This window comes from Daldinia decipiens (genome assembly GCF_022478715.1).
Source record: "Daldinia decipiens strain CBS 113046 unplaced genomic scaffold F4813scaffold_6, whole genome shotgun sequence".
NCBI lineage: Eukaryota > Fungi > Ascomycota > Sordariomycetes > Xylariales > Hypoxylaceae > Daldinia > Daldinia decipiens.
In genome coordinates this window covers 54,084-66,516 of record NW_026054549.1, presented here as the reverse complement: position 1 = coordinate 66,516, position 12,433 = coordinate 54,084, and the positions used below count along the sequence as shown (strand labels likewise).

The 12,433-nt window shown below is 46.6% G+C and overlaps 2 protein-coding genes across 2 annotated transcripts; one reads left to right on the top strand and one right to left on the bottom strand.

Moving 5' to 3' along the window:
* Nucleotides 1-33: 33 nt before the first annotated feature.
* F4813DRAFT_349541 (Ste12-like transcription factor) lies at nucleotides 34-3,153 on the bottom strand. Its single transcript, XM_049242184.1, has 4 exons — nucleotides 2,914-3,153; nucleotides 1,256-2,849; nucleotides 1,106-1,189; nucleotides 34-909 (listed from the first exon to the last, which is right to left on the bottom strand). The coding sequence occupies exons 1-4, from the start codon at nucleotides 3,038-3,040 to the stop codon at nucleotides 630-632; spliced, it is 2,085 nt and encodes a 694-aa protein (XP_049102276.1). The 5' UTR covers nucleotides 3,041-3,153; the 3' UTR covers nucleotides 34-629.
* A 7,294-nt stretch (nucleotides 3,154-10,447) lies between these two features.
* Nucleotides 10,448-10,788, top strand: F4813DRAFT_386513 (uncharacterized protein; the record flags this gene model as incomplete). The annotated part of the gene is made up of 2 exons (XM_049246429.1): nucleotides 10,448-10,596; nucleotides 10,656-10,788. 2 exons carry the CDS (start codon nucleotides 10,448-10,450, stop codon nucleotides 10,786-10,788), a joined length of 282 nt encoding a protein of 93 aa, XP_049102275.1.
* Between the last annotated feature and the right edge of the window lie 1,645 nt (nucleotides 10,789-12,433).

Here is a 12,433-nt window from a genome sequence, read left to right as displayed (position 1 = left end):
AAATCCAGGATCAAGTATAAAGGTAAATATTTAGATGTTAGTTGATGTTTATTGAAGCTCAAAGTTTATACTAAGCCATCTTCTCCCTCTCCTCTCTTCTTCCTCTTCAGCTCAGTCCCCCGAAAGAACAAGCCGACAAATGCGGCCCCTAGAAAAAAAAAGAAAAGAAATTTGGTATCATCTCCCGTAGCCCCCTACAGCCGGCCACAAAGCCTAAGTAACAAAGGAAGAAAGCGAATATATATACAAATGCATGAGTGGTAGTGGTCTGTCGACTTCATGTGCCTTCCTGCCGTTTTTGAGGGAGCAACTTTGCTCCTATGTGGTTCTGTGTGAATCGATTGTTCCCTTCCCTTCAAGTCTTCCGGCCGTCCGTCTATCAAATGCTTCTTCTGAGCGTTTTTTTCCACCATGGTATCCCCCATGCGTAAAGTGAGCAAAAGCAGATCGCTCCCCGATAAATAATGCCGAACACAAATCGTCCAGCCCGCGCTTGTAAATGAAATCCCACGTCTAAATGAAACATACCATGCAAGTCAAACCACTGAACCCCGGATTAAGACTGCCATATAATATAGACAGTTGCATCACATTATTACGCGCCCATAAACTTCAAGTCGCAACTTCAGTTACATCGCTCCTGTTGGTGTGCTCATTGTCATGGGCATACTTAGCGTTTGCAAAGGGTTGAAGGTCGACTGGGCCATCCCACTCCCGGAAAGTCCATTGGATGTAGGCATCGACGTAGCAATAGAGCTTAACGAAGTCGGGACATACCCTGGCTCCGAGTTGGGAGAAGCTTCCTCGAGCGAGCCAAGTTGATCCTCGCCAGAGAAATCTTCTTCCTCTTCACCCGACAAAGCCAGCCCACCTTCAGCACCCTCGCCGCGGTCGTGTGTGCGCTTGTGTCTATAACAAAAGTTAGTCTCTATCATATTGATAAAACTTGTCGCTCCTCATGATGAGTTGATGTATGCTTGTTGTGTTGTCACTTAATTCGAATGATTGCTGGGTTTCGCTCTGAAGGTATATCGCACAAACATCGTTGCTCATCACAGGATCTTCAAGTTGACAAACGAAACAATCTAGAAAATTGGAGTCATACTGTGCTAGGTTGTCGGATCTAGAGAACGCCTTGCTACAATAGGGGCAGATGTAGGGTCTTTCTTGGGTATGTGTTCTTACGTGTCTAAATATTTGGTCAGATACACAACGGTGCACCAAGCAAGCAACAAAAAGAAATATTTGATCTTACCGCTTCAGGTGCTCGAGGCGCTTGAAGAGACGACCGCACGTGGGAATTGGGCACGAATGAGACTTCTGAGGATAAGGCCCTAACTCCATAACAGTAGCTGAGCGAGCCCTGCGAACTACGTTCGCTCCAGGCTGCATCACCCGCTGCTCATGAATCGAACCGTCACCACTCAAATCGTCGTTAGTGAACTGGGTGAAGTCTTGTCGCTGGAGAGACATCGGGTTTAAAGCAGGGCTACCTTCCACAGTCGACAGTGGGGTGCCATGCCTTGACATTTCCATATGTTGCTGGTTGGTGAGAGACATCGACGAGTTGCTGTATGATAGGCCGGGGGGGGAGTTGCTCTGAGACTCGTCACCCTCCGCCACAGGGCCAACTGACGCCGAAACTGACCTCCTCAAATCCGAGGGCCTGTGAGCAGCTACCTGCGCTTGAGCAGTCGCAGCTGCCAACGCCACTACTGAAGGAGGGATGGATGAACGCCGTCTTCTCTGCTTGTATGTCGGCGATCCTTCGATCACAGAGTAGACATTGTTGGCGCCATAGGCACGCGAAAACTGCGGCCCAGCCAAGTTAGAGGGCGGTAACTGCATCATCCCGTTCAGCCCACTGAGATGATCGGGAATTGCCGTGTACAGCCCAGTCTCCTCGTTTGCAATATAGGCCGGCTCGGCTCCCATTGCTAAAGCTTGCTGAGGAGGTGTAATTGGCTCGAATGAAATGCCTCGGTTGCTGTAATCCTCGTAATGTGATGAAACAAATGAGGGTGCAGGCGAGTATTCAAGACCATAAGCTGGCATCGAGGCATGGCGCGTGTGGCTATGAGCCATTGGTACACCATTCTGGTTGTATTGCATACGACTGAAGTCAGGCTCCCTCTTGACTACTTGCTGCATATGCTGAGGCATAGCCGGGGCCATCGTTGCCATCGTATTGTATTGTACCATGGCGTCCATCCCATCCGATAAAGGGGCCATCGACTGAGGCATCATCTGCGGGGGAGGCATGGGATCCATTGCCCTCATCACCGGGGATGGAGCTTGAGATTGAGAAAAAGAAACTTGCTGGGCGTTGAAAGACGAGGAATTGGCTTGCTGGGCTTTCGTCAACTGTTCGTAAAGGGACTGCGAAGAGTCATACTGGAACGACAAGGCCGGTTCACTAACAGCCATAGTCGTAGCCTCCTGACCCATCTTCTCCCTCTTCAAATCTCTTTCCAGCGCATCTAGGAAAAGCCGGTCGTGGGGCACACTATACCAGTAAAAGACCTTTTGCTTCTTTTGTGTTCGAATGCAATTGTTCTTGTACAGGAAGTCTAAAAAGGGACTCTTTGGCTCTTCCAAGGAAGCATCTGTTCCTGATTTGAGGTTTCGCAGGTCAGAAAATATGCCCTCTTCAAACTTCTTGGAGTTCTTCACGGGACGGCCGAAGGCCTGAAATCGAAAAGAAAGGCATCGCACAATGTCTGTACCCGAGATGTGGAATAGGTTATTCCACAATACACAGGAGACATATTCACCTGTCGGTAATAGGAAACGTCGAATGTATTGGTCATGCTGCCAGTCAACAGGCGCCGAGATAAGGAAATATTTTACTACACTCATTTGTAAGCAATTGAACACGGAAAGGTATAATCTAGCTGAATAGGAATTACTCACAATTGTCAACTTGTTGCAAGGCCACTTGTGCGTCGTGTGGTAATGCTTGTTGCGCTTCGGTGCTAAGCATGAAAGTCTCTGGTTTTTGGGGGGCGGTAGCGGCCATAGCCGCTTGTTGTGAGTACATGATGTACTGGGTAGCTTCCAGGCCGTAACAACCAATAACTCGGTAAAGGAGGGGTTATTAGTTCTTTATAAATAATAGAAGATCGTCCGTGGTGTCGTTCCCGCTCAAGTCGTTTGGATATCAATAAGTGGGAGCTAAGGCACTGCCTGCCCCTCTGAGCTAATCTTCCTTGGATAACTCTACCGAGGTGTATATCATGTGTTTAAAGCCGAGTCCAGCCCGAGCAATATTTTGGTTTCTGGGTTTAATAGCCGTTATTTACCTCTGGCAAATGGCTAAGCGCAAGTAGTCGTACGTAAGCTCAACCCTTAAGGCGATCGTTGAGCCGGCAAAAAGAAGGTTGGCAAGTGCCTAGAATACAATCCCCTCGCCTCTAGTATGCACAGGCCGTGCCCTGAATGACAATTGTGCAATACGCAGAGTTCGCGATGACTATATCTCTCAGCTCCCGTCCTGCAACTGTGCTCCCGTCGTTGTTGTCGACAAGTTCACCAACCCAATTGGGAAAGTGCAACAATCCGAATTAGATTAAATCGTGCTTATCGAAACAAGGATAAAGAGACGCGAATGCTCTGATGTCAAGGGACGAAACAGATAAAATAATCAACAAGATGCTTCCGAGGATCAAACAAGGTAGACCGGACGCTGAATGGTAGCTCTAACGGTGCGACGAACTAAGCTTAGGGACGGGGATGCGGTTGTGCCGGACAGTCGGGATAAACGCTCGTAATCAATAAAAACGTCTCGCGGTTGCGGAGTAAGAGAAAATGAAGTCGTCTTCGGATGCGGGCTCTCCAAGAAGGAATAGGAGTTTACGTGTTAATGGCCTGCAACACGAAAGACTGTGAGGCGAGAAAGGGAGAAGAAGAAAAAAAGAGAGGGAGGGGTTCTGAATAGAACAACTGATCTTGCGAAGAGGACTCAAGTAAGTAGGGTCAAGAGGAAAACAGGCGAGGAGTTCGGGGGGTTTAATGAATTCGGCTGGCTGGGGTCGACCCAGGCCCTTGCCAGGTCTACCAGGTCTACCAGGTCTGGCCGGTGCAGTCGGGTAGGAGAGAAGAGATTTAGAGTGGAGTAGGCGGAGAAGAAAAATATGGATAAGTGTGCTCAGAATGGCATAATGCAAATGGTCCAGCCAGGTTAGGCTAGCCGGGATGGGAAAGGTACTCGCCTAGGAAGTGCACGCTTGCCCGGATATGGGAATATCTCTTCCTGTCCCTTCCTGCAAGGAATCCGCGAGCGAGATTGGGCACGACATTCCGCGCCCACTTTCAACTTATTTTAACGCCAAGTTGTAAACTTGTAATATTGTACTTTCCACTCGCGTGTTCGTCTGCATTAAGTACATATATACATAATATATATATAATATATACATACATACATATGTACATACATGTAGTGAGGCGCATACTTTACTATATCCCATATTTCATATTTCACATTTCATTATTCCGTTAGGTACGGATTACACCCTCATCGCAGAAACGTGGCTGCATGGAGAAGCCACAACCCGTGCCTACATACCTACCTAGGTACCTAACCCTACAGCTCTACGGGACGTCAGACAAGACATACTGCTTCATCTTCATCGTGAGCTAGTTGAAAAAAAGGGTCCGTCCCGAAGGAGGCCCCCGATTCTAATAGATTCTAATATGCAGACCCTAGTAACGCAGAAGAGAGGGTTGCACAGCTGATTAGGATCTAAATCGCGGATGAACCACAACTGTCAGGCCGGCTACTACATATGTAGGAGGTATGCATGTATGTATGATAGGTATGATATGTACGTTGTAGATCTACTACATAAATGGTAGATATATCTACCTAAGGTTAAGGAGGTCTTAGGAAGTTCACCGTGTGCGCCGTATGTATGTAATACCTGCTTATTTTCGGGTCCGTCTTCATTAATTCCAGCGCCGCGTACTAATCTATTTACTACCTATGTAATCACTATCGACTACATAGTATGTATGTATAGACGGTGCAATGCGAATTCGATAGTTATTCGTAATACGTCGGGTTCTATTAACCCTTTGCCCCTTTACGGCCACCGCGTGGAGAGGAAGCAATCTTAAGTGCAGTAGCTCGGCCCAGCCCTACTATCTATGTATTTTCTCGTAAATGATATCCCCCTCTTTCGGCATATAATCCTGTATGTAAGTCTTAACAGAATCTATCGATATGCTTAATAACCCTTCTCGTTCTATTCGTGTACCTATCGATACTGATGTCGTATCGTATATATATTCCGGTGGACAAAGCGTCTTGTTTGCCCCATCAACAATATCCATTACAGAATGAGGGCACGCCGATCTCGTGCGACCTCTCTCGCCTCGCTCAAAGTCTTCATTCGGGGAATATCTTCTGTTATCCACAGAGAGCAGCAGGGGTTCTTAGGTGTAGATGGACAGGCGAATACTACCTTGAAATCAAGTTACAAGGATATCTTACGTGGACTCAGCTCACGGTCCTTCTTCTACCCACTATCCATGCGCGGGTTCCCAAACTATTCTAGTAATGGATTATGTATGCACATATTCGCTAGTCCACCGGGTTTGCATTGACCTGAACTTGGTATGTACCTAGCATGTTTCTTGCTTCTATCCCATACTATGTATATATTTGCATAGGGGTTTGTTTTGACAGCTTGATGACAGGTACCTATTTAAACACATGCCATCATCATGGTCATCAACTTATCTTCGCTAGTGTGCCCAGATGGATGAGCTCATCTATAATTTTCTACAAGTATTTCTGAGCATTGTTAAATAATACAATAAAAATAACCAAGCAGACAGCAAAGTAGCACCAACTCAAGCAACATAAGTATTAAACGCGCCCATCTCTAAAAACAGGCACTTCCATTTGTGCTAGCAATTTATACGGTCTAAGCGAATAGGGGTTCGACAAAGTTAAGGCGGCGAGTATCACAAGTCTACTACTCCAGTGATAGCAGAGTGACATGACATCCCACCATACTTTATCGAGTTATAAGCAGAATGCGGCACATTCGCGATTTCGTACGCCGTTTAGTATATTAAAGCTCCCTTCCTCTACGCGGATTGAAGTTCCTTCGCGTAGAATAGTTTGGTAGGACGTCGTTTACATACCGTAAGAAGCAGGTATGCCACAAGACGACAAAGAATGCTATAAGACAGCTCCGATCCTACTTAACTTGTTGTTGTCTTTGAATTTGTTAGTTTGTCATCTTTGCTACTATTTGTCCACGGTTTAAAGTCTTAGACAGCTCACAATTAGAATCCAATTGGGGCTATGGGTCAGCATGTAATCTCCGTATGCTAGTACATCGCGGATGACAGGAACATGGTTAGACGACAGGGGAAGAGGGGTGAGAAAAGGATTTATCATCGCTTATTAGGATGTCGGTTGCGCATTGTTCAATTACATAGTAGATATTCTAGAGTACCGGAGCTCTCTTAACTTCCCGATGGTAAATTTCTCAAATAGGTATGTGCTTTTTTGGTAGGTAATCAGGAATCGTTGACAACCCGCAAAATCAACTCTAAATGTTGGGAAACTAATAATAGTTAGACGATGTCTTTTAATGGCGTCCTTAGCGAACTTGGCCATTTTAATTGCTGCTTTAGGCCCAGCAAATGTAAATGTATTGTACTTTGCATGAATTTTTATTATTACTTCCCACTAGCTTGCTTAGCTTGCTCAGCTTGCTCTATTAGCCAATAAGTACACATAATTGCATTAGGGAAGCTACTTCACTTTACTGAGGTTATCTTTTCTATTGGAAATTACATGTATGGTCATGTTTACTGCAGGTACGTTGGTATGGGGTATTAGGCACGCACCTGCACAATCCATCATCTATTCAAGCCTCCCCTGCCAATAGATGCCAAGAGGGAAAGGCGCTGGATGGTACCATGCTACGAAAGGGCACCTGCCATTGGCACGCTGATCCCTTAATCCCTGCGAACTTCTCTCCATTCCCCTATGGTTTTCCCTGCAAGTCTGAAACACGCCTGGCGCATTGCTTCAGAAAATACTTGATGCCAGATATCGGCGCTAATCTTTCCTCGTATCTTATTCATCCATTATCCCACCTTTACTCATGTGCAGTTGCATCGATCCGGTCCAATCAGCATTTGCCTAGGTTACTCTATTCGACAACGACTAACCAACCAACCTCTGGTCCATCGCTGAACGACTAGTTGGGAGGCGAAGATGCGAAGTACGATACTTCCAAGACGACTACAGGGAACTGATTCCCCCACAGTCATTCATGCACAACATCACATACAGAAGATCATAGGCTTATTAACTATTAACCTGAATGTTGTTACAGTCGTGACCATGCTCCTCTGTTGCATTGCAAACCTATCAAGATATATTCTTTTTGAAGTGATACCAGAAGACATAGTCGACCATGAAAGACAGGCCTGTAAACCCATTCCATCGGTAAAAGGACCCATCAGCCTACTCACATTCTCTAGATTTCCGGACATGTCATGCCCGCCGGCTCCCATGGCCCATGGTCCGTGGAGGGGTCACCCTGGTTTTACGCTACCATACAGAACCTTGAATCAAGAACGGCAAAAATCCAGCGATATGGTTATCATCACTAGGATGTTTTTCTGAGACTCTTAGTAGTGTGTTCAGATGGGACTATCCTCGTAGTCTAAGTCGTTTTCTCTTCGTATGTAGTAGTATGAGCGTCAAATCCAAGCTCTCTCTAGGGAATACCGTGTAGTCACACTTCAAAACTTAATCCCTTTTCCCGCTTGGATCCCTTAGTACTAACGAAAGAGTATGTAGGGGGTAACATCGGTAACACATAGACAGTGGACCTTTCTCTACCTACTCAATTAACTTATCAGATCAGATACACGTGTGCGTGCGGATCATGTGAGTCGACTTACAAGAACTAATGGATACCTAGGTAGACTTGGTTTAATAGTCGTGGTCAGCATAATCCAAAACATAAAACGGCCACACTTATGAAAATTCAACCCGTCCTAAACTTACTATTAGCTACATGACGACGTCCTATACCGCATCTCCCACTCGTTTGATCGACCCGCTACCCTTGCTATGCTAAAAGCTTCCCATTGTCTTATGCCGATTTACAATCACAATTTTTTGTCTTCCTACGGCGCAAGCTAACATCGTATATAAGGATTGTAACCACCCAAAAAACGTACACGTGAGTTTAAACCACCCAAAATGGGTATGTTTTAGAGCGCTTATACCTCATGGATGAGCTAACTTTTTTACGAGGAAAGTTCACAGGCAACTTCGCCGCAAGCTGCACAACTCCTCCGCAATTTCATTATACCTAAGCTGCAAAACAACGGTGGGATTCTGGGAGCGTGCACAACAAACTACGAACCCCAAATGGGCGTGGCGTGCCCATCGGCAAATATGGGAACGAATAAAAGCTTACTACTCCATCAGGCATCTCGCACGCGAAGCTGATCCTTTTACCAGAGATGTCTTTCCCAAAGATATCCACCTCCCTAAAACGCCACCAAGTGGTGAAAATAGCTTTATATAGCACGGCCAAGAAACAAGCTAACCCAGTTGTACGGACGGTAAAGCTTATCCCAGCTCACCCCCAACCTATATCTGAAGTAAAAAGCGTGCGTTTTGTTGTTTAAGTATGCCATTGATCAACTACGGCGGCTGGTAGTACATGGCCACGGTTATAGCCAGGGCAAAGCATGAAGTTGAATTCTCCGACATATGCCCCGAACCAGTGGATGGGAACATTCACCGTCATCTAAAACATAGGTAATTTGTATATTCTATCTAGATGGATTCACCAAATGCTTTGTTTCAAACTTGGTCAAGCTTGTTCCTGCATTGGCGAGTGGCCTCTGTACTGGCCAGATACTACGCTATAAACCAATGATGTGGCTGAGAAGCTGACTTGGACTTGCGTATCGCTTGAGGTGTTGGGGGGGAGCGTGAGGAGAGAGCTCTTCAGGTGGTTGATTGGCTCCTTCAGATTATTTACATACTGTTTGCTGCCGTCTGCCGTCGGCCGCGGCCACGGCCACGACATAAATAGAAATCTTTATAATATCTGAACCATAGATCTTGTGCCGTCCGAGTTCTTGGCATCATATCCGCTGGCTAGAGATAGAAGGTGGATGGCGGCATTTTGGTAAGCGGGTGGGTCTAGCGAATGGACAGCATTAGAGCACTCGCAATCTGGCGGCTCTGCCCTTCCGTTAATCACTGCAGAAATAGACCAAGTTTATTCTTAGTGTCCGCATCTGAGGAGGGGGAGGGGAAGAAAGCAAGTAAGCACGTCAGGGGATGGGTACCTAGGTACCTAGGTATGTATTGAGAGACCTACTGACGCCAGTCAGATGGTCTAAAAAAGGCCGTGCTGCAGGCCATTATGAAGCTAACACTATGTACGGCTTTATCGGTTTATCGAGAGCGACAAGCACCGCGCATACTACATAATACCTAGTAACCTACATATGTAATGTAGGGCAGTCGCTCTTACCTAAGGCTAAACTGGCTGACTGGCAATACTATGCGCAAGTACATATGTACCTAAATAGATGTATCCAAGGTTAGGTAATTTCGAGCTACCATAAACTTGAACTCGACCAAGCTTCGTAAGCCACCTTTTTTTTCTTCTCATTCCTGACCCCCACATGTGAACACAGGCGACCTATCAATAAACTATATTAATTTAAACAATCCAATACGAGAAGCCAATTCAGCTGTGGCTTCGGATCCATGGACGCCTTGCTTGGTCTAGGTAAGTTAGTTTAAGAATTAGCGATCTCGATACCAAGATGTGATCAGTACATTCTCTCTACTGGATCTACTGCAAGCAACAGCAGCTATTCTGAAACACGATGGACTCGACATCACGAACGTTGTTGAAACATTTCGAGGTGTTGCCGTCGTAGTCGTACTCAACCATCATGTCTATGCTCAATATTCTACCGAATCACGGGACGTAAGGCGAGGATGGGTGATCTCATTGCTCATTGGTGTGCCTGAATAGTTGCATGAACATTGCGGTAGACAAAGCACCGAGCGAATCCTTTCGTACTCGTTGCAAAAGCCAAAGCCAACTACCTAACCTACAGCTATCAATACAGCTATCAATCTTCAAGACCCCCAGCTTGCATTCTCGTTATGTATGCGGTCAGCCTTCTTGGACCTCGCCCACGACTCTCTGAAACAGACACCATCGGCCTTGGATGTGGATTGTCTAAGGGTAGGCCCCTCTGGTCTCTTTGGCCAAGTACGTGAAAACGTGAAACAGGCATAGCTCGTCACAAGTTCTTCCAGAATGGGCATAGAATTACGAAATGCGATGAGATTTTGCAGCCCAGCATAGGGTTGCCGTGCTACCATCACACCAGCTCTCCATCGCGGCCTAGGTTGATCGATTTAGAAATGATGACCCGCCAGATTCCCACTACTGCGGTATCATCCCGCCTACAATCCGTACCCATCGCCGGAGTAATGCGCGCTTTGGGCGCGTGCGTACAGGCCACTGTCGTTAGCTCCAGCCTATCCGGCGAGTTACTCGGAGTCCTAAATGTCACGTTGGCGGCAAGACGCATAGTAGCACAAGAGTTGCGGAATTGAAATTAATTTGGTGAAGCACGATCACGGATGTTAGCAGTGCGCACGTACGCTACGCTACTATGGACCCCTCGAGCTTTCGCCATCTACAAGCGAATATGATCTACAGATTTCTATATGCCTCAAAACCTCGCGAGGTTTACGTCGGTTGAAGACCTCGGTATACCGATGAAAGCTACTATCATGATGGTTTGTTTGTCTGTGTCTGTTTCATAGCTCGGCTTTACTTTCCTTCGAAGTCGTGATGGCCTCTACATACTAGCAAGACTGGTTAGCATCTTGGCTCCCCAGAGATCGACTTGTTTCATTTCTTCGGACATTTTACACCTTCCCCAATCGTCACCAGCCATGTATTCTATTCTGTCTACCATCAGAGAGTTCTGAATTACGAGCCCCTGCCTACAATACGACGCTGTTAAGCTACCAGAGTGCCATTCCTCGTGGGTCGTTGGTGCATTTGGTCTAAGCTCCCCTGCCAACGTTTATTTCTGAAACGCTGGCAGCCAAGTGATTCCTGTTTCAGCCTTCTTAAAAAGCCTACTCTACAGTTACCTGGCGCCGACCATATCGAAGTATGGGCGCTAGGTAATTATAGTGCCCACCATACTATGTACAATCCCATCTGACCGACAGGCAATTCGCATCTTCAACGTCGTCATATGCCCGAGCTATGACTTGTAGGATCGCAACCACCCACACCCGTCCAGCTATCCGCCGTACTACTACTCATCCCCTCTCCAGATCCCATAAGCGCCACTACTTTAATTCAAAGTCATATATGAAACTTCGGAGCTATGGCTCTCTGTGCTTACTGGCAGTTCCAGGCACCCATAGGCGAGTGTTACTACACATTCACGAAATATATTGTCTAAGGATCTCCAAGACCTCTCGAGTCCAGACTGATCCGTGGTTGAGTCGTCGAATAAGCTAGCCGGGACTCTGCCAGTCCCGCCAACAGGGAGAGATCGTCTTTTGAAACTCGCCATGGGGGGCTACTTGGCTCTCGCCTTGCGCGAGCCCTGAATGTTTTGCTTGGCAGTCTACTGCGGCATAAATGTTAAAACATCCAGAAGCGTTCTTGACGGGGACCAGGGTTCAACGATATGCCAACTAGTAGCGATATCTTCGCAGATCATGAATGTCTCTCTGTCCAGACGGAAAGTTGCGAAGACCACAAGCCCCTCGCCGCTTCATTACTTGATGCTCCATGCAGGTACAAACAAAAGGTCGAATCCTTCTAATACCTAGTAAGCTCAACCCAGAGACTTGGGTATCACCAGCCCCGTATATGCGGATGTCCAGACTAAGGATGCTATTTTGGGATTGGATCGTGGTCTAGTCTAGACGGAATATCTGGAGTATGTGCCATTGAAGATCATGAACGCCACAACCCTAAATTTCTGTGCCGTGATACCTGGCTCCGCCACTGCAAAGATTGATCTGACTTGTGCCGAGTGGAGGATCTAATCGAAAGTTGAAGTTATTGACCGATTTGGAAGGCGAACCTCTTCCGTCCTCGAGGCACGTGGAAGACCCGCCTAATAAAGAGCGAAGGAATAGATCCTCAGCCTTGAAGGCTGAAAGACTATTCCACAAAACGCAGCTAGAGGAACATTGACGACCTGGCAGCTACTATATCGAGCACAATCTCGCCCTATGGATATTATTTCGAGCGATTTTTTCGTTCTTTACGCAACCCGGGTCTATCGGTAGCATCTCACGATCGCTAATTAACTAGCGTCGTAGACGGCACTAGAAAACCACATGGCATATTCCAATCGGATCCGAGGATCGAGC